General features: G+C 46.7%; 10 protein-coding genes across 10 annotated transcripts, besides 1 other annotated feature; 3 read left to right on the forward strand and 7 right to left on the reverse strand.

Moving 5' to 3' along the window:
* Positions 1 to 575: 575 nt before the first annotated feature.
* TSTA_088250 (cell wall biogenesis protein Mhp1, putative) lies at positions 576 to 4,180 on the reverse strand (the record flags this gene model as incomplete). The annotated part of the gene is made up of 3 exons (XM_002478507.1): positions 576 to 1,216; positions 1,268 to 4,066; positions 4,129 to 4,180. 3 exons carry the CDS (start codon positions 4,178 to 4,180, stop codon positions 576 to 578), a joined length of 3,492 nt encoding a protein of 1,163 aa, XP_002478552.1.
* Positions 4,181 to 5,462: 1,282 nt separating this feature from the next.
* Positions 5,463 to 6,612, reverse strand: TSTA_088260 (60S ribosomal protein L5; the record flags this gene model as incomplete). Its single annotated transcript, XM_002478508.1, has 4 exons — positions 5,463 to 6,209; positions 6,260 to 6,374; positions 6,432 to 6,469; positions 6,610 to 6,612. 4 exons carry the CDS (start codon positions 6,610 to 6,612, stop codon positions 5,463 to 5,465), a joined length of 903 nt encoding a protein of 300 aa, XP_002478553.1.
* A 407-nt stretch (positions 6,613 to 7,019) lies between these two features.
* On the reverse strand, positions 7,020 to 7,874 carry TSTA_088270 (epoxide hydrolase, putative; the record flags this gene model as incomplete). The annotated part of the gene is made up of 2 exons (XM_002478509.1): positions 7,020 to 7,760; positions 7,821 to 7,874. The coding sequence occupies 2 exons, from the start codon at positions 7,872 to 7,874 to the stop codon at positions 7,020 to 7,022; spliced, it is 795 nt and encodes a 264-aa protein (XP_002478554.1).
* A 442-nt stretch (positions 7,875 to 8,316) lies between these two features.
* On the forward strand, positions 8,317 to 9,192 carry TSTA_088280 (uncharacterized protein; the record flags this gene model as incomplete). The annotated part of the gene is made up of 4 exons (XM_002478510.1): positions 8,317 to 8,479; positions 8,538 to 8,706; positions 8,760 to 8,822; positions 8,880 to 9,192. The coding sequence occupies 4 exons, from the start codon at positions 8,317 to 8,319 to the stop codon at positions 9,190 to 9,192; spliced, it is 708 nt and encodes a 235-aa protein (XP_002478555.1).
* A 615-nt stretch (positions 9,193 to 9,807) lies between these two features.
* TSTA_088290 (uncharacterized protein) lies at positions 9,808 to 10,837 on the forward strand (the record flags this gene model as incomplete). The annotated part of the gene is made up of 3 exons (XM_002478511.1): positions 9,808 to 10,200; positions 10,252 to 10,312; positions 10,377 to 10,837. The coding sequence occupies 3 exons, from the start codon at positions 9,808 to 9,810 to the stop codon at positions 10,835 to 10,837; spliced, it is 915 nt and encodes a 304-aa protein (XP_002478556.1).
* A 535-nt stretch (positions 10,838 to 11,372) lies between these two features.
* On the reverse strand, positions 11,373 to 12,337 carry TSTA_088300 (uncharacterized protein; the record flags this gene model as incomplete). Its single annotated transcript, XM_002478512.1, has 2 exons — positions 11,373 to 12,257; positions 12,305 to 12,337. The coding sequence occupies 2 exons, from the start codon at positions 12,335 to 12,337 to the stop codon at positions 11,373 to 11,375; spliced, it is 918 nt and encodes a 305-aa protein (XP_002478557.1).
* A 385-nt stretch (positions 12,338 to 12,722) lies between these two features.
* TSTA_088310 (uncharacterized protein) lies at positions 12,723 to 13,298 on the reverse strand (the record flags this gene model as incomplete). The annotated part of the gene is made up of 2 exons (XM_002478513.1): positions 12,723 to 13,145; positions 13,185 to 13,298. The coding sequence occupies 2 exons, from the start codon at positions 13,296 to 13,298 to the stop codon at positions 12,723 to 12,725; spliced, it is 537 nt and encodes a 178-aa protein (XP_002478558.1).
* Positions 12,960 to 13,009: a microsatellite.
* A 930-nt stretch (positions 13,299 to 14,228) lies between the features above and the next one.
* On the reverse strand, positions 14,229 to 15,977 carry TSTA_088320 (nitrate transporter CrnA; the record flags this gene model as incomplete). The annotated part of the gene is made up of 5 exons (XM_002478514.1): positions 14,229 to 14,419; positions 14,475 to 15,280; positions 15,340 to 15,615; positions 15,671 to 15,750; positions 15,801 to 15,977. 5 exons carry the CDS (start codon positions 15,975 to 15,977, stop codon positions 14,229 to 14,231), a joined length of 1,530 nt encoding a protein of 509 aa, XP_002478559.1.
* Positions 15,978 to 17,353: 1,376 nt separating this feature from the next.
* Positions 17,354 to 21,036, reverse strand: TSTA_088330 (nitrite reductase NiiA; the record flags this gene model as incomplete). Its single annotated transcript, XM_002478515.1, has 9 exons — positions 17,354 to 18,359; positions 18,410 to 18,567; positions 18,617 to 19,089; positions 19,137 to 19,339; positions 19,388 to 19,924; positions 19,972 to 20,054; positions 20,104 to 20,643; positions 20,694 to 20,844; positions 20,903 to 21,036. 9 exons carry the CDS (start codon positions 21,034 to 21,036, stop codon positions 17,354 to 17,356), a joined length of 3,285 nt encoding a protein of 1,094 aa, XP_002478560.1.
* Positions 21,037 to 21,939: 903 nt separating this feature from the next.
* On the forward strand, positions 21,940 to 24,911 carry TSTA_088340 (nitrate reductase NiaD; the record flags this gene model as incomplete). The annotated part of the gene is made up of 7 exons (XM_002478516.1): positions 21,940 to 22,243; positions 22,299 to 22,398; positions 22,449 to 22,707; positions 22,762 to 22,997; positions 23,050 to 23,273; positions 23,332 to 23,961; positions 24,010 to 24,911. 7 exons carry the CDS (start codon positions 21,940 to 21,942, stop codon positions 24,909 to 24,911), a joined length of 2,655 nt encoding a protein of 884 aa, XP_002478561.1.
* Positions 24,912 to 24,989: the final 78 nt, after the last annotated feature.

Below are 24,989 nucleotides of genomic sequence, written 5' to 3' on the forward strand. Positions count from 1 at the left end.
TGGATGTTAGTTCACTCCGCCCAGGCCAATCTGCCGAGGATGTACTTACGGAGATGTTACGGGTTACAATACATGTATTTTTGACCAGTACATATATCTGAGTCCTAAACTTTGTAATCTCCAGAGTCATATTCGGAGATTAGTCCTTATTGCTCACAGAATCTTGACAACAGCTTATTTCACATTTTAGGGTTATCGTGTTGTGTGTAAACAGGCATTCGCTGACATACAAATGTCTGTAGCACGTATTACTCCGTATTGAAGGGTGGAGAACCCCGGATTTTTGTTAGCATGTGAAATGACAGGCATGACGTTGCCTCCTTTAGGGTTATCAAAAAAAGCGATGCTCAAATCATGACAAGTATGATACATTGTTGCCAATGGATGAGCATTCATAAGGAAGCATCAAAAATATTCCTAAACGCCAGAAAAAGAGGAAAAAGACTGGTACACAGCGCTGTCATATCTCATCAATTAAAAGCAGTACGTTGAAAAGAAAAACTTTCATGTCGCTTGAAAACTAAACAAAAGTAAAATAGAGAGAGATGTAGCTCATTTTGTACATCTGATAGACTTCACTTGCTGGGTTGCGATGATGAATTTTCTTGGTTATCCTGAGAAGGATGCGATCGTAAACCGGCATTGATCTGAGCAGCAATTTGACTCTCTTTCCACCGTTCAAACGCATCCCGATCTTGTTGCTGAATGATCCATAGTTCTTCCATTGTAGAGCCCAGCTCGTGGAAAGCCTTTTCTGCGCCGACACTTTCAACATGATTACCCATTTTTTCGTCTCCTTTGAGATTCTCTAGTTTCTCGCGAAGGGCGTTGATATGAGAATCATCAACAGGTACGGAGCCGCCGTCTTCGGGAGCAATGAGCGAAGGGTTAAGAAAATCTCTTCTGAGGTTTTGACTGATCCTGTGAAGACGACCTTCTTCTGATGTTAGTGCTCGAGAGTGGAGGGAAGTATTCGAGCCTCGGCGTGATAGACGGATAGCGAACGGATCTGGTTCTTCATCCTCCGCAGTTGACATATCAGGAACATAGAAGGATACACTATCGAGTGCTGAGGTAGGTTCATGGCTGTCTTCGCTGGATTGCTGCGAGGATGTTTCCTCTGCTTGTTTGCTTGTGGGTACACGGCATTCGGGGAACTCTTCCTCGAAACGCTCAATGATTCTCTGAAGGGTTTGGTCGAGGAATTGCAATCGCCCTAGTTCATAGGTTAGAATAATATCTAGCAGTAAGACTAGGTATAACTCACTGTAGTTAGCATCATTGCCAGCCCTATCCTCCCGAACAAGAGCTAATTTGATCCTAGCTTGAATGTTACGTGCAGATCCAAGCAAATTCTTCGACATGTCTCGGGCCTTCTTAGTTTTATTAAGAGAGGACGTGACCTGCGGAACAGGTGTTGAGCGGCCACTTCCAGATCGTGATCCTCCGATTTCAGCTTGTTGACGATCAAGGTTGCCGAGACACACGCCAAGTGCCTTGACCACCCCTGTTCCTCCAATAACGTAATCTTCATTTGGCGCAGGTTCATCTTCCGTAGATGCGACAGGGTCAGCATGTCCCACAAGATGCTGCAGAACCTCAGGAATCGGCACTTCTGAGCGCTGCACTTGGCTATTATCGCTGAGCTCCTCAAGGGCACCGAGGTTTCGAAGAGAATAGGCGACAATCTGAGAGGCCAATGCTTTGACAACCTCATTGCTTTCTGCACCAGGAACTTCAATATCCACAGCGATCAAAGTACGCGATACTCGAACGGCCGCCATCAGTGAAGCATAGACAGCACATGCCTCCTCTTGGTCCGCAGGATCGCTCGACGACCCGAGACTTGCAATTCGCGGATTCTCCAAAATGTTCAGATGGGCAAGACTTGGACATTCGGGTAATACCTCCGCAAGGGCGATTGCATGATCAGGTGAAAGATCCACATCTGCCAGATGTATGCGTTTCAAGGCTGCCATCCTAGGCAGGAATTTCCTAAGCATAGATAAACAATCCGGCTGAGTAGTGAATAGCGCGGGGTTATGTGAAAAGTCGATGAATCGGAAATTAGGCAGGGTTGTAAATGCTTGGAGCAGAGGGCATATCGAGGCAGGTGTCAATGAACAGTCTGCTAAACTCAATGCTATCAGGGGATTCTCCGAATCGATGGCGTCCGCCAGTAGGTTTAAATGTTCGTGCAAATCATTTCCTCCTAAATCGATTCCCTCACATTTGCCAGATCGAAGATAGCGGACAACATGCTCCAATCCTTCATGAGTTATATCATTGTTAGCAAAACCCAGTCGTCTGAGCTTAACAGCGGCTGCAGCGTTGCATATTTTTTCTATATCTTCGGTGGACGGTTGGCATTCGCTGAGAAGCAACTCCTCAAGGTAATCGCCACCGAAACGGGTCGTGAGCGAGTTTGCGAGTGTCGTTCCAAGATCACTTGTTTTTAATGGGCCATCGCCACCACCCATCTTTTTCGGAAATGGGATACCAGAAAGGTCGATCGCTTTGAGAGATTTGGAAAGATGTATAAACAGGCAAATATGACGCCAACCTTCAGGCCCAATCTTGGTATTGTTTTTCAACGATACCTTTTCCACTACTCCAAAAGGCGGAGGTACGGATGCAAGCTTCTCTTTTGTAGATCGGCGTCTATTTCGAGCTTGTTGCATAGTTTTGGTAGATAAAAGACCGGCCAAAATTGAACGCACTCCTTCATCTGTAAGAGCACAATTCTCAAGTATCAGTTTGCGCACAGGAACAATCGCAAGCCAGTCACTGAATGTAACGATATCTGCCAGCGTCATGGGGAAGTCGGTGAGATCTAAAACGGCGACTGTGCCAGCAGCCTCAACAAGAGTCGATGATGGTGAAGTCATTTGCTCCACAAGCTTCTTCAAAACTGGTGTCTCACGAAGCTGACAGCAACGGCGATAAATACGCACGGGATCCGTGGTTGGATGGCTCTGTGTCTTGGATCGTGAACCGCTTGGCGCTGTTGATGGTGCTGCGGGTACTTCATCTTCCCCTTGTCTGATTTGCATGGGAATGGTTCCATTTTCCTCTGCCAGTCTCCTCTTCCTCTCCTTGCGTTCTTTTCTTTCCTCTTCTGAACGTTTCTTCTTTTCCTGTTTCTTAGTAGGGGGCTCCTTGGTCCGAGCATCAGCGGCAGCGTCACCGTTCGCAGCTGGAGTCGGCTGGGTCTGATCGGCGGTCCCTGGTTTCGGTTGAATTACTTTCTCCGGGACAACCGCATCAGGATGCTTCAGAATCGGTCCTTCGCTCTTATCCTTGCTCTTCAACTTGGACGCTTGCGGGGTAGGTACATTAGTAGGTTCCCGTCGGGTCACTTCATCATCTTCGCGCGATGCAAAGCCAGCTATTTCAACATCGACACAAAACGCGACCCGCTTCAATTTTCCCTGGTTTAGTTCGGGAACCTTACACCTGTCTCGGTTGGGGTCGACATTCATTATCCGGCGCTCACATATACCACCGTGATTTGTAGACTTTCCTGTCACGCCAGCTCCAGATGAAAGTTTCCGAAACGCACTTTGCAAAAACGAAGGATTCTTCGGCGAAGACGAAGCGGACGTAAAGGCATTCGCCAAATCGCTCATGCCATCTTTATCCTTGGGAGAAAACGACGCACCAAACGGGTTGATGTCTGGTTTGATGGGTGGGCTGCTCAAAGTTGGAGAAGCCTGGGGAGCGGCGCCTTGTCCTGGCGGAGTAGTGCCCGTAGAGAATTTAGAGCTGATAGTTGAAATCCACGAATTCCGCCTTCCCGGTACCGCTTTTGGAGCACTTCCTTTGGTGGGTGTAGCCGAAGCATTGGCTCCTTTTTTGTCTGGCGCATTGCGCGTATTAGACTGGGGGCGGTCAGTAGTAGTACCGTTGGCCTTATGTTGAGAGTTATTCGTAGATCGCGGGGGCTCGTTGGCTACTCGTTGGGATATATTCTTGTCTGAGCCGCTTTGTTCAAGTTTGGGGTCTGCTTGTCCATTAGGCTTGTCATGCACTGAGGAGGTGGATTTGGTCCGCAGTAACTGATCCGCTATGTCCAGATATATATTAGTATGGCTGTGCGAATATACAGCGACGATGGAGAGTATATACCTCGATGACAGTGATGGAGCCAGCTCACATCCACTGTATTGGGCCCCTCCATGTTGCCCCTAGCCCCGCAATTATTCTTTCACAATAGGGTGGGCAGAGAGACACGATCAAGAAAGTATTAACCAAGAAGTGAAAGGCTGAGTGTGGTCGTGATATTCTCTGGGGTATATGGGGGAGTTGCAGGTCAGGTGTGGGATGATGTCACGTTATCTCTCATAAGGGTGACATCTTTACTTGCTATGGGCTGGCATAGCAAAGGACGATATGATTTTGACAATGACAATAGATGTGTCAGTCGGTGACACAGTGCACATGTCCCAAGAGTAAATTGTTGAAAGGAGATGATGAAAGAGAGAAAATTTCAACCCTAAGCACAAGACAGTGATTTAGTACATAGGGTTGATGCGAAGTACTCCGGGGCACTGTCGGCATGTAAGCAAGACTGTAAAGTTACAGAGATAGAAGTACGGAGAACCACCTTGTGGGCCGCGAGGCCATGTTATGATTCGTGGGATTGCGCGATCAAATACCATGACAGTCATGCTGCTTTCCGTACAGATCCGTAACGCTTGAACAAGTGGGACAAGCCAGTCCGTCATCGGAGGTTTTACAAATACATTCTATATACCCCAGCGGTCTCTGTCACAAGACATATTCAGTTCATGTCAATATGTACATCATACTCAGTTTAGAAGTCAAGTATGTGACACCAGCCTATTCTTGCATGAAAATGCATGGAAGATCAGACAATTGGAGGCGAGTCATGTGACCGACACCCTGCATTATAGGATTGGATCAGGGTTCCCCAGCACTGAGTTCGCCACTGGCCAATCACTGCACAAGCATTTGAGAAGGGACAATACATCCGGTATTTTGTATTACCAGCTGAATACAATTTTACGTACAACGGTTTTTTGAGTTTAATCGCTCTCCACAAGAACTCTCGCCATACTGTGCTAACATTAGCCTATCTCCTGGTTTGACTTTTGTAGCTGATCTTACAGATAAGACAGTTGCTACTATTTCCTATCCCAGAGTTCCTACGAGATACATCTACCAGGCTAAAACAGGTTCATGGAAGAGTCTAAACAGAAAAGAAAATCCTTGTAGCCGCCCTATTTGCTCCAGAAAAAAAAACCGCATATAATGCAAACACATGACAGGATATCGTCCATGAACCGTAACACTGATACGAGTAGGAAAAAAAAAGGTGGAAAGAAAGATTTCATCAAGGGCATGAAGATCAATACTTTTTTGTTGTTCTGCGTCATATCTCTTAACAGAAGACATTTTCCGAGTATAAACCATCAGAACATCTACTGCAAGTCGTCCATTTAAGCGGCCAACTCGCGAATCTTTTCCTGCACACGCTGGCGCTTCTGCTCCTTGGTGAGCTTGGCGGTGCGGTACTTCTTGCTCTCGGCCTTCCACTCCTCCTTGCTCTTCTTGCTACCTTCGTCCTCATCCTTCTTGAAGGGGTCCTCACGGATAGCCTTGTGGGCCTCGAGGTACAACTCCTCAAGATCACCGGCATCGATCTCATCTTCAATGTACTGGGAGAACTGAGACTTGTAGCGCTCCTCGTCATCATCGGCAAGACCCTCCATGTACTCGGCAACGTGACCGCCAGTGATGTACTTGCGGAGAGTCTCAGCATCGAGCTCCTCAGATTCAATGTCGTAACCGGGGAAACGGCTCTCGGAGTGAGGAACGAAGAGACCACCGTCGGAAGCACCCTTCAAGGCACCGAAGACACGGGCACCGGTGGAGGTACGGACGAGACCGACATCCAAGAAGACCTTAAAGGGGCGGCGGGTACCGTCGTCGGTCTCAGCAGCCTCGGTCAAGGTGTATTCACCGTCAGCCTCTTCAACACCCTCGAAGGTCTCGTCGAGCTCGAGCTTCTTGAGAACACGGCGAGCGAGAAGGAGACCGGTGGCGTAAGCAGCGGACCAGTTGGTCAAACCGTGCTCGATTCCATAGCGCTTCAATTCGTGGGCGTAAGCGGCAGCGATAACCTTGTCACCGGTGATTTCGGAGTAGACAATCTGGGTGATGATATCGCGGTTGGTGAAGCGCACCTGTCGAGTGTTAAATTGGAGTCTCAAGACCACAGTTGTGGTGAACTTACGACAAGACGGTGCTTCCTGGCAGAGTACTTGTTCTTGGCCTGGGTGATCAAGCGCTTACGGGCATAGTAATCTGTCTTTCCCTCACGACGACGGCGGTACTTGGTCTGGTAGCGACTGGAATAATGTCAGCAACCACAATTCATCTCCGGAAATAGAAGATAATAAACCCACCTGTAGTACGCGCTGTTCTTGACGAGCTTGGTGAAAGGCTACAAGCGAGTCAGCAATTTGCGCTTCAGAAATCCCCCCTCCGAAGCATCTTGCACGACTCTAAGAACACAATTCGGAGGATTTTTAAGAGATATAAAAATGGCGTGAATCAGCCATTGTCAGGATCGTATCAACTCACCATCTTGACGGTTTTGTCGTAGACTGTTGACTATCGAGTACGCTTGACTGCAAGACTGGGAAAAAAATTCGAGGAAGAGTGCGGGATAAGTAGATAGGGTTTTTGTGCGGGTGCTTCGCTTAGCGCCAGTCGAAGCTTTTGCGGGTAAAAAGGTCGGCCACGAACCATCTCCAGTTTGAGGTGGGCGACGACACATCAACAATTTTATGGGCACGATAGAATATTCAATTCTAGAAAAATTTGAAGTTTTAATATTGATTCTTGATAGAGGTTATGTCTTTATGCGACTCAGCATATCTCCCTCGATATATCTACAGGTTAGCCAGCATCACAACATCGAAGAATACACCAGCTGGAAAGAATCAAGCATCTTACGACTTCATACAAATATTCCAGTTCGAATATGCATATCATAGCTTTGGCCTATCACTACTATCCAACAGCTGAAGACCAGTGATATTTTCCAACTTCTTGACCGCATCCTGCGATTTTCCAAGCACAACTTTGATCGTTCCAAAACCAGCCTTCTTAGCTGCCTTTAAATTCTCTCCAATATCATCCAGAAATATAATCTCAGATGCACTGATCGGAGAATAACCCTTCTGCGCCGCAACTTCATTGATCTTTTCCAGTGCATACGCATATATCTCTGGATGTGGCTTGCGGAGACCAGTATGTGCTGAAGAGATGAAAAAGTCGAATTGTTTCCGTAGCCCTATTGTATCCTCACTGTAGGGATGACCAGGTGGGTAGATGACTGTATTAGACAATGCGCCCATCAAGTATTTTCCCGATGCCTTCAATTTCCCCAAGGCAGGGAACATGAACGGATCTGGTTCACGAGATACACGCATCATCTCCCAGAACAGAAACTCTGCATCGATATTGGGCAGAGGCGGAAGACTCTCGGCCATCGTAGAAGAGTTTCCTTCTTTTTGTTGCAATCGTTGATGATACTCTTTCCATAAATGAGGTTGCTGGAGATCTCGCCTGAAGCCTTCAAAGAAGTTGGCATCTAGTAATATCTCACCGCGCTCTAGTTTGTGCCATGTGCCGTTTGGTGATGTTCGTGAGATGCTGAAATTTATCCATCCTGGAGGAATTCCGTTCGATTTCTCATAGTCTAGAATTGCTTGAAATGGTGACACGACCTATACATTTGTTAGCACTGTTCGCCACGGGCTGGATGCGCGGGATAAGATATATCTTACACAAACTCCGCCAACGTCAAAAAGAAATGCACGAGGCGGGTTTGATCCAGCCATGATTTCGAAAACATAGATTAATCAAGGGGTATAGTCACAAGTTCGCATCATTGGAAGGGCTTGACTGCAGGTATTTCAAGATTGAATCGTTGTCAGATTCCAAGTTGATAACCTAATTTACCGAGGCAAGATGTAAATATAGCCGGTACGATTTACTTGCACGTTCCAGCGATTGATTTATCAAATAGAAAGAGGCGCACTTGTTAGACAATTAGATATCCAAGGTCAAATCGTGTCTCATCTTGACTCAGCTACCAATCCTATTATCATAAAAGCCATGTAGAAGGGCAATCGGTATGAAAATAATGCCATTAGTTGAGAACGTCCTTATCATTAGACGCGGGGATGACAATCGCGTTCGTGTTTATCAACACGTGACCTACATCAACATGCTTGCATCTTCGCTTTTTAAGCAAACAACAACCATACAAAACAGACCACTATGGAGAAATCACGAACAATAGCAGAACTCAAAACCTCCTTCATTCGAAACCAAATTCGAATTCTTTCCGCGTCCATTGCGCCTCAGGAAGGATGGAGAGACTTTGCTCCAGATACAGAGGATGATTTGAGTGATAAGGTCGTCGAGGAAGTTTTACAAAAGTGTTCGTTCAACGTGATGGCAGCGATTAAAGCTACTGGTGACTGATAATTGTTTCCTAGTGAACACGGTTTTAAAGCAGCACAATCGCGTCGTTTATTCGAATCAAGCAATCCAACACATTGCGCGACAGATTGAAAGCTTGCATTGGGAGTCGGTTAAGAGCGAAATACTCAATCCTAATCGAGGTTCGACGGGAATAGAAATTGGCTCGGATCTATCGAATTATTTGTACGCATTCACTTCACGAAGTGCACAATTATCATAGACTAATCGCGTTTCAGAGTCATTGAGAAACTACCGTCGCAATACCGTGGAGACGATGCCTCGCCCGAGAAGAAAGAACGGTATACTCTCCACGTCTTATCCTTACGCGACGATATATAACTGATACGAGATTGCAGATACGAAGCCCTCTACAAACGTCTCGTCGCTCTACATAACAAACGACAAGAAAAACAGAAACAATTAGCCCAATATAAGCAGCTAGAAGCCCTCCTTGAGCCGTTCAAGAATCCACAGGAAAACATCCAACCAAATCTAGTTACAAGAGACGGTGAGTTGGTTCGAGAGATTGATAAAATGCGAATGTTGGTGGCAAGGGTTGCTGGAAGGGTCAGTAGTAGTCGGGTTGTTCGGACGGGTGATGATGGGTCTGAGACAATTCCTTCTACAGACCATGAAGAAAGATTGGCTGCGCTGCTGGATATGACTTGAGGCATGGCGCAGCCATATAGATAAGTACAATGTTTCCCGTACACGGCCATCGTGCTGTAGATGGTCGATAGGCATGGAACTAGCTCGGCTCATCTATATACGGAGCCAGCATCCATCGACGATTGAAGCTAGACTGCCTGGGCATTATCTTTAGACGCCCAGCTATGTCAAAACATCAGCCTATGATCATGGATACCAGACGTTTATCACACCAGTGCTGTTGGCAATTGCTTCTTCGAGCCTTTGGGTACCTGTATATAGCATCTCGAAATTGGTCTCCCAACTGACCGAAGCAGCTAGAGATTAGACTATCCTCACCCTTTAAGACATACTTTAGCTTTAAAAGGAGAAAATCACAAAACATTCTCTGATAAACATTGAATCACGTGATATAGAACACGTTAGTTGACTAGTCCTCGTCAAGTAGGCGGTCTGCGCTTCAGAGACTCTGGACTCACTTCCTGTCCAATAGAAAGAGACCTGTCAACGCCATCTCAATGGCTTACACGAAGTGACGAAGAACTAAGTGAGTATAACAACAAAACACCTTTGTACACACACACAATACAACTTGCAGAACTTCCACCAAACCTTTCAAATGACTTAACCTGCAGTATGCCCCTAGATTTTCCCGGACTGTTCTCTGACGCTCCTACACGAGAGAGCAACAGGACCACAAACAGCACCAGCAGCGCTGCAATGGGAAATTATATGGACAACTCACCTAACGTCGTGAATATGGCAAATATGTCTCGTCAATCAATGTCTCCATCCCCACAACAGATGAACGGTGTCGGCGGCGGCGGCGGTGGAGGAGTTGGAAATGGTGTTGGTGGTAATAATATGGGCAATAATAACAATAATATGATGATGAACGGTCTACCGATGAATGCGGGACATCAGATGGATTTGAATAATTTATATGATATGGTGGTGGAGTTTAGCGATATTCTGAAGAATAATCGTGAAATGACGAGGGGCATTGTTGCTAGTGCTGAGGAGATAATGGTGTGTATCTTGCTTGAATGTGTGAAGGAGAGGATGGTTAACAGGATGCAGCGCCGATCTACTGCTGAGGGCACGAGTCCGGATATAAATCAAGTCAGCGGAGAAATATCAGGTTAGTTCTTCCCACCGCCAGCTCCAGCTCCATAGAAAGTTTGTGTTGAAACGATGGGAAACAGCCGCTCGAATCGCCGAGCTCGAACGCGCCCTAGCCCGCGAACGTCGAACTGTTGAAGCCCTTGAGCGCGAACAATTCGAAAACACAACCCTAATCGGCGAATTCGAAACCAGCATGGGCATAATGGTCGAACAGATCCGCAACTACTGCCAAAACAACAACATGTACTTTCTCGCACAAAAGAAAGAATATAATGCCCTCCTCCAAGCCGAGCGCGATGCTCATTTGGCCAGTCGTTTGGATCGGGATCATTGGCATGCGCAGACGATGCGGTTGGCGGAGATGTTGCGGACCGCGTATCGGTTGAGGTGTGAAGAGGATCAGGCACCGACGAGGATTATTCAGGCCTTACAGTCGGAGGTTAGGGCTTTGAGGTCAGCTGTTGGTCTTGAGCCGGAGAAGCCGGAGGAAGAGACTGGGTGGGAGTTTTTGAAGGATTTGGAGACTCCTGCTGTTGATTGATTTCTCTTCCTTTGCTTGCTTATTTGTCTTATCTCGTACCTTCTTCTTCTTCTGGTGTCGCTGTTCACCCATTGCAAGGCGTTTGACGGATATGACGGATATGATGGATTGGCGTTTCTTTTATCTTTTTGGCTTGGGCTAGGGTTTGGATGAAGCTTGGTCAATACATGGGATAATGATACCCATGATAATGTTATATAGTCAGCATCGTCATTGCAGCTAGTACATTGTATACATAATATATAAGTCTAACATTAATTTTGTAAATGAAGTGATAAGTTATCATTACATAAAGCCAAATATGACATTCTCAATAGTCCTTGCACTCCATCCTCGCCAACCCAGCCGCAATCCAGTTGAAAACATTTGAACCATATGATACAGTCCCAAGAAGTACACAGCAGTCAAATATGTTATCCATGAAAGTTCGTTGGAAATCTTCCCTATACTCCATCGTGTTCTCATGATTCATGACTCCCAGACTCCAAAATAACAAGCAAAAAATAAATATCTCTGCCTATATCGGGAGCAGAGGTTATAGTATATGTTCTTCCACAACAGATTTACCACTCACATACCGACCAGGGTACTGACTCAAGGCCAACGAGCCCAAGTTCTGTGCAACCACAAACCCCTTTCTGCTAAAATTCATGAGCACAGTTCGACACCACAGATACTTGCGTGTCGAGCGATCCAAGTAATATTGCTGAGCAGCCCAAAGCGGTACCATAGCAGTCTGAAACCCGTACCCTTGCAGACTGTTTCGACCACAGCCGGCCATGGCCTGGCAGATTTTGGCGGCAAAGTATTCGCCGATTATTTCGATGTTGGCTAATGTTTCGCCTTCGAGCATTGTCATTTGTTGGCGGGCTTCTGTGAGTTTTTCGGTTGTGACTGATGCGGTTGTAGATGGTGATGCGGTGGAGGATGGTGTTGTTCCGGAAGATTCTGGATTTGTTGGGCTTTGGCCCCAGAGATATCGATGGGCAATTGACATGGCGCCGTGGACGATGACTTCGCCGTACCAATATAGCAGTAATAATTGAGCGATATAAGGAGTCTGAAATGTGACACTATCCGGGAATACACCGTTCAATTCTGAATCGGGATCGAGATACGGATGTTGTTCTTCGGGCTCAAGGTAAAAGAGTGGACCTGTCTCCTTAGTCTGGAAATCTGCGTACCAAGTGACTAGTTCGTCTCTCAGAGAATGACATCTCCACATCAATCTTTGGGCAGCCTCTGCTGCTCCGGTTTCATCACCCTTTGTAGCCATGGTTTCGATCTGATCTGCCCTTGAGAGTAAGGAGGTGAGACGGAGGAGGATATCTAGTAATAAATCGTAAGGTGTGTCGGATAAGCCGCGCCATTCGGGCTTTGCCAAAAACGAAGTTTCACCACTTGCATAAGAGTCCCAGAGCTACAATATTAGTCACAGGCAGACAAATTGGGCGGGCAAGAGCTTACTGCTACAGCTCGTATTCGACGATAGAGATTCATATCAAGAGGCGCTGTGGCTGACGGTGGGCCTCTGAGTTCGAGTAATCGACATGCCCCTTTTACATGAAACATCCACCCGTTCGTTCCCCCCTCACTGGTATGAAATATCTTCAAGTAGTCAGCCTACAGATTCGTTGCAAAGGAAAGGGTAGACGCACCTCATACATTGACAGGCAGATGCAGGACGCAAGCATCCCTTCATCTATCTGATTGCGAGTCAATCCGACTCTCATTTGTTGTAAAGCTTGATTATAATATTGTTCTCCCTGGCGCGACGTTTGCGGGTTTCCGTGTATATCCCCTATATATGCAAGTGATAAAGCCGAAAGAGCCATATCTAAGATCTTCCAATTTCCCAACAACTGCGGTAGACCCATTAACCATGTCATTGCTGTGACATTCCCGTTTTGCTGCGCCATACGATTGGGAAGATACCGGTCGACGAAGTAGGATACAATCTGTAAACGGTTGACGGCTGGTGAATGGATCGTCGTCGCACTGGGAGTGTGTGGCGAACGAAACTGCTGTGTTTGATGATGATGCCATAATTGTTGTTGCTGGTGTTCTGGTGGTAACTGCCGAGAGGATCGGAGTGTGACTTTTTTCGAGTTGTGAGTGTCTTTGCTGTTGCCGCTGCTATTCTTCCGACTGCTGCTGCCGCTTCCGCTACCGTCTGATGGAGTTGAGGATCGGGTTGGGATGACATAGACGAAATGGCGTTCTTCGCCGTATCCTTCGCACTGATATCCGGTTTGCGCGCATCTCTTGCATTTGGGTCTGGTCTTATCGCACTATCCTCCAAATCAGCCTAGGGACATGCCGGATATAAATTTTCAAGAATACAAACACTAATTTTGCGTCGCCGACAAGTCAGACATGGACGAAATATACGAGACCTCGGATTGATGGGTTTATTGTTGGAGGTTGTGGCGGGATTGGTGGTGGTTTCAGTTTCGTTCATGGTGATAAAAGGAGTCTCCTTCTCCAACGACGACATAACTCATTCTCGCGGACACAGGATGGCGTGGACATGGGACAGCACCACCATCCATAGACGGTTTTTCTGTTGTCGTGTAACGTAAGGATTAGATGAACAAGTTGAGATGAAAGGAGATCGGGGTCCAAAGCGACGTTGTTTTGTTTTCCCCGCAAAACCCACCGAATGAACCTCAGCTCGGTATTTCCACGGATGGCTTCTTGTTCTGCCTTGTTGCCTTTAACTTCAGGCTCGACATGCACTCACGTGGGGACAGCAGCCAATGAGAGGGCTTGAAATAGCACTAGTCTGCCAAAACACGTGCCGAGCGCGGGCCCCGTTCTGCCGAATACGGCTTAGCGTTTGTGTCATCTTCAACACTTCATCCTATCCTTGTCTCTGTCATCCTACATTTACAGAGATCTATACAGTTATGTGGTTCACGATGAATATACGACTACGAACTATCAGTCTCTGAACTGTGTTGCGCTCATATCGTTGTTCCGCTTGGCCGACCGATCCAATATCAAGATTACCCCTCTCCAACATTGAGAGTCTTAGTTTCATCTTCTGCCCGTCATTGAACTTATTCTAGTTACAGGGATAGAGGGGTATGCGACAGTTCATTATTGGACCGGCCAGCTCCGATATATTTATCCCAGACAACCCGCTGCAACTCTAGACATGGAATTTGTACATCGTCGTCACCATATGCAACCTAGACCCAGCGACTCCGCAGTCCATGATTAGCTAGGGTAAGCCAATCAATCCATTAGTCGACCGACTTCAACGATAGAAGAAATAGAAGCGTTTAGAAGAGTAACGATGAATTAGAAGTCGCAACAAGTACTTGCTAAACCTGGAATAGTCTATGAAAAAAAAAATAATTTCGTAACAAGGTAATGTATCGTTATATCAATGCTTTACTGCACTGGGGGCTTCCTTGGGAACAGGCCGAATCCAGGATTGCACGACACTAATACCCAAGGTGATGACCCCCATAATCCAGATAGATCGCTCGTAGTGGGTGCCGTTATATCTAAAGACAATATTGAAAATGACACCTCCAAGGTTTCCGAATGCGCCAACTGTGCCGGAGACGATACCTATCGAAAGTAAGCAAGAATCTTCTTCACAGGTCTGAGATGTTTGTAGACCTACCATTGGCAAAAGGATAAACATGCGGCACCAAGGCAAAGTTAGCCCCATTAGCAGCTTCAAGGAAAAACGCCATTCCAGCCATCAATCCAAACATGGTGGCTTCACTGTGCGGGTTGGTAAGGCCAATAGCCAGCAAAAATACACCAGTCACAACATTCAAGAACGTCAACCAAATCTTCTTAGCCCACACCGAGGAAGTATGTCGGTAAATAACATCTGCAATATAACCCCCAAGAGGACGAGTGACGACATTCAAAAGACCAAACATGGCTGCCCATTGACCGGATTTGGTCTGTCCCATGTGTGAGAAGTTTTTGGAGTAGTAACTGCCCAGGGCGCCGTCGAGGGCTAATTCGGCACCGAAGGAGCAAGCGTATAGGGCGGCGAGGGAAACTGTTTGAAGACTGCAAGCGACTTGTAACGTTTCGCGCCATGTTGGTGCGACAATCAATTCGTCAATGACGGCGCCGTTAGAACTATCGACCTGAGCTTCGGAGTCGGATGAGGAAGAAGTGATTTTGCTGTCAATCTTTTCGTTGGGGACCCTTGGAGTTGTTGTGCCGGAAGAAAGGGCTGATCGGGAATTGGGATAGTCCGGGTTTGTGGATGCGATGACGGGAGTTTCGGCGCCTCCTAGATGGCGTTCTGACCATTTCCCGGTTGGGGTGTCGTCGCAGGTGAAAATCATGCCCAATGCGACGGCGGTGATGATGATAAATGGGACGACGTATGCGACTCTCCAGGCTTTGTGATCAGAGAGACCGCGGTCATGGACAAGCGAGTCAAAGATTGCCGGCATTGCGAAGCTAGTACATACCATTAGCAAAAACTTCTTCTCAACGAGAGAAAAAGGGGAAATGCATACTAAGTCACACCACCACCAGCATTACCAAATCCAGCCGCAAGGGCATTCGCATAACCGACAACACTCTTATCATACCATCCCGTGGTCCATACTTGGCAAGGCACAAAGCTGGCACCGAGGATGCCGACGAAGAATCTTAGGGCAATCAAGCCGCCGGGGCTGGTAACCAGACCTGCCATAGCGGTGGGGATAGCGCCGCATAATAAGACGCCGATGAATACCCATCGAGGGCCGAATTTATCGCATAGGGGCCCGCAGATGAATCGCATGAGCAGGCTATTCAATGTTAGTATGTCGAATCTCTTTGATAGAGTGTCCAACAGGTACTTACGTAGCTAATAGTGCTACAATGTTAGAATTGGCTACATCTGCCTGGGTCATACCCAGGTCTTTCTTAATAGTGGCAGTTAACTAAACCAGTCAGCACATCAACTTGCATAGACATCAAGGGACAATCTCACCAAAGGTGGAAAAGCGAACCACGACAGAAACGCAACAAAGAATCCGAGCCATGAGAAGAAAAATACTCTTCCATATCGATTGATCGGATTTAAAATCGGGATTGATAATGCTTTGTATGTGAGGGGATTGATTTCAGGGGCCTTGAACATGCTTGTAATCATGTTGGAGGAAGGCATTGTGTCGGTTGGTCACCCGATGGTGATTTAAGTATGGGGTGGAAGTTGAGTCGAACAATGTGAGTTTGTTAAGGCTATTCTAGCTAATTTCTTGTTAATAAAGCGGTGTATAGGGTGGATCGATTGTACCATTGATATCGGTATCTCCGTGTTGCTGTTTGGGGTTTATCGAATCAGGTATTGTTGATGATGATTTTGTCAAGTGAACCATGGAAGCAAGAACAATGGACATATATAGATGAATATTGATATATGTTTGACATCATCCACAATCCACAGTATATCATATCAAAGTGAATCTATATCGAGTTCTGGAGTTATAGAGCTCACCGGAAGCATTTCCGCGGGCGATTAGATTGACATTTGAGGTTGATATAACAAAACTCAAAACGTTTAAGGGAGAGGTAGCGTCAGGGCTGGACACTAAATTGTACTTTAAATTTGACTCTGGAGTTTGGACTGATAAGGAGGCTGAGGCCTAGAAGGCTCGCGCCAGAAGCGCATTAAAGAAGGAGCCGTACGTCTATAGATATGCAGTCCACAGTTTGGGACGTCAAACACATGTGTTTGACCCTTTTGAAAAAGAGAAGAATAAGGAGTACGGAGCACGGAGTAGACGTGTATTGATCTACAACGTCCTGGTTACGCGGAGAAAAAAGCAATACGTACCAAAAATAATTCAAGATAACAATTTTACGTCCCATTGGACGGGAGCAAACGTACATCAGTCTTCTGTCCAGTGTCTAGAGACTCGAGCCCAACACCAACCCTAGCCAGCCAAGGCAGCAAGACCTTCACATACGTCTAACCATGCTATCCGGAGTCGCGGCGATGCGATAAATACTGGATAGCTAGCAGATTCATGGATAGTAACATAACACTCGGAAACTATCCAAAATGCAAGCCAAGGCATAAGGCAAAAAATAACAAAGTTTAGTCACATCTGAATAAACGTCGGCGTCCGCGGAGGACTTCTCCGGACAATCAGTGGATATTATATTTGTGGATATATGACTACGTACGATGTAAAATCAGCTGGAGATTCATCGAGAGATTAGATAGCCTCATGGAAGTGTTTGGAGAATGGATTTTGATAAGCCAAGAGTCAAGCCGCTAATGATTCGACCATGTGGGGACCGAGACCCGCTTGTTGATAAGGAATTGGGCGATTGTGATTGGATGAGGGATGATGTTCCTGACGGAAGTGGTTAATGGTGCGCACGTGATTTATGTTGCCCTACTTTGGATACATTTACAGACGACAGTTGGAGAAATATAGAAGTATAATCCTAATGGTATATCCTAAACAACAACAAACGCCGTAGGCAGTAACCCTATAACACATGTTCATACCTTGTAATCTGACTTCGTATACATCACCAATCGATACTATTACCACCGCCACAAGGAGAAACCTCCTTAACGGCAACATGGACATCACCAATCTTTTTCCCCCTCGTACCCTTGTACTTCTTATCCACTTTCTCAAACGGATCCTCAGATTCAGTACTCTTAATCTTCCATTTCTCCGTCCCAAGGACAGAATCTAGTTCTTCTGTAGACGGTAATTTGAGATAGACCCAACCATCTTCCCGCTCTTCGGCAGGGAAAGTAGCAATGTTCATGGTCTCGTCATTGGAGCATCGACCAGCTTGTTCACCGTTCAAATCGTAGTTGCGTTTGTGGTAGGGGCAGGATACCCAGTATTTGCCGGCGTCGTCGTCACCGATCAGGCCGTCAGAAAGCACAAATGCGCGTTTGTGAGGACACATTTGTTGGGTGGCGTAGTATTTGCCCTTGATCTTGAAGATTGCCAGTTGTGTATCACCCCGCTTGACATTGGTAGATGATACTTCTGGTTTGGAGTCGCTGAAATGGCTGGCTTGGATGATTGGTTGCCACGATAGGCTGGACCACTGATGACCCCGGAAGTCTTCATTTGCGCCGTCCTTGGGCCAGTATGCAGGTCTGCTCTGGTGACGCTCCTTAACAACTTCAATCGTCTCAATAGTCTCCTCGGTGTTGCCAAATTGTTCAAAGTATTTTCGTCTTTCAGGGTTATTGATGGTCTCTGTCCATTCACAGAAAAAGCTGCCGACGAGTTCTTCCATTTGTCGCTCCATATCTGCACAGATACCGAGCTTGTCCTCTAGAATTACTTCTTGTAAATACTTGAGACCTCCGGGGAGATTCTCAATCCATCGCGCTGTACGCTGTAGTTTGTCGGCGGTGCGAATGTAAAAGATGAGGAAACGGTCGAGGATTGGAACTACTTCTTCGGGAGGTACGTCTTTGGCTAGAAGTTCGGCGTGTCTCGGTTTAGCACCTCCGTTACCGCCAACAAAGATGTTGAAGCCTTTGTCGGTAGCAATCAGGCCGAAGCTATTACGGGTTAGTGGGTAAATCTCGATAAATGTAGGAATGGAGCTTACTCTTTGCTTTGTGCCTCGGCGCATTCTCTCACGCAACCAGACACACCACCCTTGAATTTGTGAGGCCCGCGAATACTCTTGTATCGTTCCTCAAGTCGTATAGCCATACCGACACTGTCACCGACGCCGAATCGGCACCAAGTAGTTCCCACACAACTCTATTAATCCAGTCAGCTCCTGTCCTGTCCAAGCGCACGGAAAACAAACCTTGACTGTTCGCAATGATTTGGCATAAGCATGACCACTTTCCATACCACCCTCTACCAACTCAGTCCATATAGCAAGAAGATCCTGCTTCTTTGCACCAAACATATCAATTCGCTGCCCACCAGTAATCTTACAGTAAAGGCCATATTTCTTCGCAACTTGGCCGATAGTGATGAGTTTGTCGGGAGTGATTTCACCCCCAGAGACACGGGGGACAACAGAAAACGTTCCGTTCCGTTGAATGTTTGCCAAGAACCTATCGTTTGTGTCTTGAAGTTCGTGGACAGGTTTGTCCATTAAGTGAGGGTTGTAGAGACTGGACAAGATGGAACCAATGGCTGGTTTGCAGAGTTCACAGCCAAGTGAGTTTGGGTTTTTTGCGCATGCTTTCATGACTTCTTCGAAAGTTTTTAATTGCTTGATGGCCACAATGTTATACAAGTCTGCGCGGGAGCAGGGGATGTGGGAGCATACTAGATATCATTAGTATCTTGACAACAGAAGATGGTCATCAACTTACGGTGGTTGGAAACCTCCTGCCCCATTTCAAGCATGGTTTTGTTGAATATAGACTGAACTAGGGGCATACAGCCTCCACACCCGGTTCCAGCTTTGGTGCAAGACTTGACCTGTGCGATTGTCGAGCAAGTGCCATTTTTAATACTTTCCACAACATCACCTTTGGTGACATTGTGACAAGAGCAAATTTGGGTATCGTCGGGCCTACACCTGTCAGTACGATTACCAATTAATCAACCGCACTAGACTCACAGATCGTCGGCATTCTCCTCTCCACCACTCTGCGAGCCCAAAATAAATTGACTGGGAGGAACGTCCAGCTCCTTCTGAGACTTTACCATTTGGTTCAATTTGATGTAATCCTTAGTGTCGCCAATCATCATACCACCCAACAGGTATTTTCCATCCATCGTAAAGAGATATTTCTTATAGACAGCACCAAAAGGGTCCTTGTACGTCAACGCCTTGACTTTATTGGTAGAGATTTTCCGTTGTTCTGACATCTCAAACGGTCTGATTCGTTCAGTTGAAGCTCGTCGGCCAGGCAAGAATTTGGGCCCGTCTCTGTCCGCAAAGAAATCGCCAAAACTGGCTACGTCGACGCCAAGCAATTTCAGCTTTGTGCTCAGGTCCGGACGCTGGAATCCCTTTGGATCTTCGCCTCGATGTGTGAGGTTATAGGAAAGTACGTCTGCCATTTCGATTCCGGGGGCGATGATACCGAATGTTTGGTTCTCCCAACTGGCGCACTCTCCGATGGCGTAGATATCCGATATAGAGGTTTCAAGGCTAAAAAGTCAATGGCATTTCCGAGTGTCTGATCGGTCTTTTCATACCTCTCATTTATGACAAATCCTCCGCGAGGAGCACATTCAATGCCGGCTTTGGCACCCAATTCATCTCGTGGTCTGACTCCGATCTATGCCAAATCAGCATATTCCTTAAAACAGATTGAACGGTGGACATACTGCAAAACAGATACAGCAGCAATCAATTCTTTCGCCATCTGCAAACGTGATACCAGTAACATTGTTCCCCTCATCCGTTTCTATGCGCGCAACTCTCTTCTGGTGCATGACATCCAAGCCCAATTCCCGAATCTTCTCGGTTACCAATGACCCAGCGTCGGCATCTAGCTGTCGTGCAAGGACATATTTGTTCCTATCAACAAGCTTGACGCTACCAAAATCCTGCAGATCTGTCATTGCCTTGGCTGCTTCAAGACCGAGCAGACCACCGCCAACCGTGACACCGGTTTCGCCTTTGTGATGAGATGCGAATTCGATTAATCGTTCCAAATCATCGATTGTTCTGTATACAAATATCCCCTTGGCGTCGTGGCCAGGTGTCGACTCTGGAAGCACGGCATCGGAACCGGTTGCAAGCACGAGCAGGTCGTAGGATATCCAGTCTCCGGCTGATGTATGTACTTGTTTTCTCGTTGGATCGATCTCCGTCACAAGTGTGTTTAAGTGATAATTGAATGATCCATCTGTGAAGGAAGAGTACTGTTACAGTCAGACGTGCAAACTTTGTACCACATAGCCCTTCAACTCACCCATTCTTGTGAATTCAAATACAAGTCCTCGATTTTGCGGTGTTCGAAGAAAGTCGACAACCCGACCCTGTTATATGCAAGATGCGATTCTTCACCAATCACTACTATATCGTATTGTCGTCGCTCGGCATCCCATTTCATGATTTTCTCACTGTTCACGTCAGTCTCTTCGGAATGAATGAAATTGCTAGAATGCGGTGTATGCGTACATGAACGAAATAGCGACCATTCCAAGCCCAACAATGACAATCTTCTTGCGACTAGATACCGCATTCTCACGATGACTGTCGACGCCAGGAATGACGCCTTCTATCGACGAATCTGAATGCATCAACGGCGCCATGGTGGTCACTGTGCCGCCTTCTGTGGTACTTTCAAATTTACGTGAGAATGAATGGAAGAAGCAGAGCCCCGTGGGGTCTATGTAGATTTAATCTGGAAGATGCAATGCCCAACCATATAAGATACAAAAGGGACGACCCTGAGATATTTGCAATAGGCCTTAATTCTAAGTTACGTACTATCCAGATTGCCGGTGACATGACCTACGATAGCGGAGGGTAGGTGCCCGCCTCAATCGCAGTCGCTACGTATTTACATCACGCAAGCATCTTCTGATGTTTTAAGATCTCAAAGATCTACCAGGAGAAAGGCTCCGCGGAACGAGTGGAGCTGATAAACTCGCATTTTGGGTTTCTCTGATTGGCGGGAGATAAGAGAGTGCATTTTGCCCTAATCAGTCTCCCGATTGAGTAACCTCCCATTATCGTCGCCGTGGAAATGTTCTGAGGGGACGAAAAGACAGAAATAATGCGTTGAAAGTCTTGCCACTGGACTCGAGACTCTCCCTGTATCCACATTGTCTAGAGAAGAATTTTCGCGGCTGCCGTGGACCAATAATTGCTTCAGCTTTGGGTGTGGGAGCAGATGGCGGGCATGGCCGGCTGTTCTGGAAGTCTCTCTTAGTACGTACATCGTCATTTTGACCGGCGAGTGTTGGGGTACGCTGGATTTCCGCGGGGCATCACTTTGCGACTCTGTGGCTCAGAACGACCACTATATTCCAGTTCCAGCCCTATGGGTCCCGGCCGGGTCCAACCCTAAGTCTGTCCTACTACTAATGTCCAGTCCAGTAGCTCTCGTTTGACTACTTCTCTTACAAACTCAACTCTCTTATACGTCAAGACTCGTTGAACTGTAGCAGTGAATAGACGGAGAATGATATCTGCTACTTGTGAAGATAGAAATGGCTACTACAACAACGCAGACATACACCCAACACAAGCAGGGAGTGTTGGAATTTTCTCTGCCTGTCTCTAGTGACACCGATAACACGTCGATATCACAAAGTGATATCGACAGCACTTCTACCGTCTCTGAAATACTACCCGATATTCCTCTTCCGCCACCGTCGAAAGCACCAACTGAGATTTTGAGTGTGGATCGGGACACGCCAGATAGCCATGTACCCCGTGATCCTCGTTTGATTAGGCTGACTGGCGTTCATCCGTTCAATGTTGAGCCTCCACTGACAGCACTGTTTAAAGAGGGTTCGTATCGCGCATTGCAGGATTTGGTATAAGAAACTGACTAATTCGTTTGAAGGCTTCTTGACATCCCCAGAGCTATTCTACGTCAGAAATCATGGACCGGTCCCACGAGTTCGGGATGAAGACATCCCAAGCTGGGAACTTAGCATCGAAGGGTAAGTCCACCTTGACTTCACCTGTTTGTGATTTACTCACAGTATTCTAGTCTTGTTGAAAACCCCATTGTCCTCAACTTTCAACAGATCCTGCAAGAATTCGACCAGATCACCGCTCCCATAACTCTTGTATGCGCCGGCAACCGACGCAAAGAGCAGAACCAAGTTCGCAAGTCCAAAGGCTTCTCATGGGGAGCAGCGGGTGTCTCAACCGCCCTGTTCACGGGCCCTATGATGCGGGACATCATTAAACGAGCAAAGCCAATGAGAACGGCCAAATATATTTGTATGGAAGGGGCAGATAAACTGGTATGACATATCTCCATCCAAGTCTTAATGGCTTGCATACTAACTCCCTCTCAGCCGAACGGATATTACGGTACATCAGTCAAGCTCAACTGGGTCATGGATCCCAATCGAGGCATTATGCTCGCCCACAAAATGAATGGCGAAGATCTCCGTCCTGACCACGGCCGGCCCCTTAGGGCTGTAGTACCAGGGCAAATCGGTGGCCGAAGCGTCAAGTGGTTGACAAAGTTGATTGTGACTGACAAGCCTAGCGATAACTGGTACCACATCTATGATAATCGAGTTCTTCCGTAAGTTGACTCCTACAACGAAGCTATAAGAACGCTTGCTGATAGACTCCAGGACAATGGTCTCACCAGAACAATCTGCCATAGAGTCCAAGTGGTGGTATGATGATCGATATGCTATCTATGACCTTAATGTCAATTCAGCTGTGGTGTATCCTCAGCATGATGGAGAATTGATGCCTGCAACTGCCGGTCCGACGTATACTGCAAGGGGATACGCATACGCTGGAGGCGGTAGACGAATCAACAGAGTTGAGATATCGTTAGATAAAGGAAAATGTAAGTCACCCGTGTCGTCAGTTGACCTTACGTTCAATTGAAATTGACATATTCATAGCCTGGCGCCTTGCAAACATAGAATATCCCGAAGACAAATACCGCGACTTCGAATCAGATCTCTTTGGCGGCAAAGTCGACATGTACTGGCGCGAAACATGTTTCTGCTGGTGTTTCTGGAATCTCGATATTCCTGTCACTGACCTTACCGAAAGCGACGCAATTCTTGTTCGTGCCATGGATGAAGCTCTCAGTATTCAACCACGAGATATGTACTGGTCTGTTCTAGGTATGATGAATAATCCTTGGTTCAGGGTTGCAATTGTCAAGGATGGCGATGTTATCAGATTTGAGCATCCTACACAACCAGCTCTTATGCCCGGTGGATGGATGGAAAGAGTAAAAAGAGCTGGTGGAGATCTTGCGAATGGTCATTGGGGCGAGGTTATGAATACTGAAGAGGCAGAGTCTAATCAAAAAGCAGTGGAAGAGATTAGTATGAAGAAGGAAGGCCTTGACCGTGTTATCAATCTTGCAAAGCTCAAGGCTCATGTTTCAGGGCAAGAGCCTTGGTTCGTTGTGAATGGTGAGGTATATGATGGCGCAAAGTTTTTGGAAGGTCATCCCGGTGGTGCTCAGAGCATCGTGTCCGCAGCAGGCATGGATGTATCTGAGGAATTCCTTGCAATTCGTAAGTTTGCTCATTCTAGCACAAGGATCAACCCTGACAAGGCTACAGACAGTGAAACGGCCAAAGCAATGATGCCAGACTATCATATTGGCACATTAGACGAGGAGTCTTTAAAAAACTTGCACGCCGAATCCCAAAATCAACCTTCTTCAGACACGCCCGATGAAAAGTATCTGCAACCCAAGGCCTGGAAGAAAGCAGAACTATGTGCCAAACGCTCCATATCATGGGATACTCGCGTCTTCATCTTCAAGCTTGACTACGGCCTACAACCCCTCGGTCTACCCACAGGGCAACATCTTATGGTCAAACTGAAAGATGCAACGACCTCAGAATCCATAATCCGCGCATACACCCCTATTTCCGAAACAAACCAGCAAGGAACCCTCGACCTTCTCGTAAAAATCTACAACCCTACCACGACAGAAAAAGGAGGGAAAATGACCATGGCACTCGACAAACTACAAATCGGCGACAACGTCGACATCAAGGGTCCCATAGGAAAACTCATCTATCTTGGCCACGGTCGAGTCCTATTAAACGATAAAGAACGAACCGTCAAATCTTTCCGAATGATTTGCGGTGGAAGCGGTATCACGCCTATATATCAGGTTTTACGTGCAGTTGTCACAAACACACAAGATCCCACGGAGTGTGTCGTGTTAGACGGTAACAGAATGGAAGAAGACATTCTATGCCGCGAAGAACTCGATTCTTACGCCTCGATGAACGATATGCGTTGCACGATTGTGCATACACTTACAAGGCCATCTGGTGACTGGAAGGGGCTCAAGGGAAGAATAGGAGAGGGGTTGTTGAGACAATATGCTGCTCCTTCAGCCGCGGGCGATAGTTTGGCGTTGATTTGTGGCCCGAAAGGGATGGAGAAGGCTGTTAGGGAAGGGTTGTTGAAGATGGGGTGGGATGAGAATGATCTTGTTTTCTTTTAAATAGGTAAATTGTCTGTGTAGAGGGCGCATTTCATTGGCGTTTGATTTGGATATATGCGTATGTAGATGTGCTACATA

Source organism: Talaromyces stipitatus, genomic scaffold (assembly GCF_000003125.1).
Source record: "Talaromyces stipitatus ATCC 10500 scf_1105507295527 genomic scaffold, whole genome shotgun sequence".
NCBI lineage: Eukaryota > Fungi > Ascomycota > Eurotiomycetes > Eurotiales > Trichocomaceae > Talaromyces > Talaromyces stipitatus.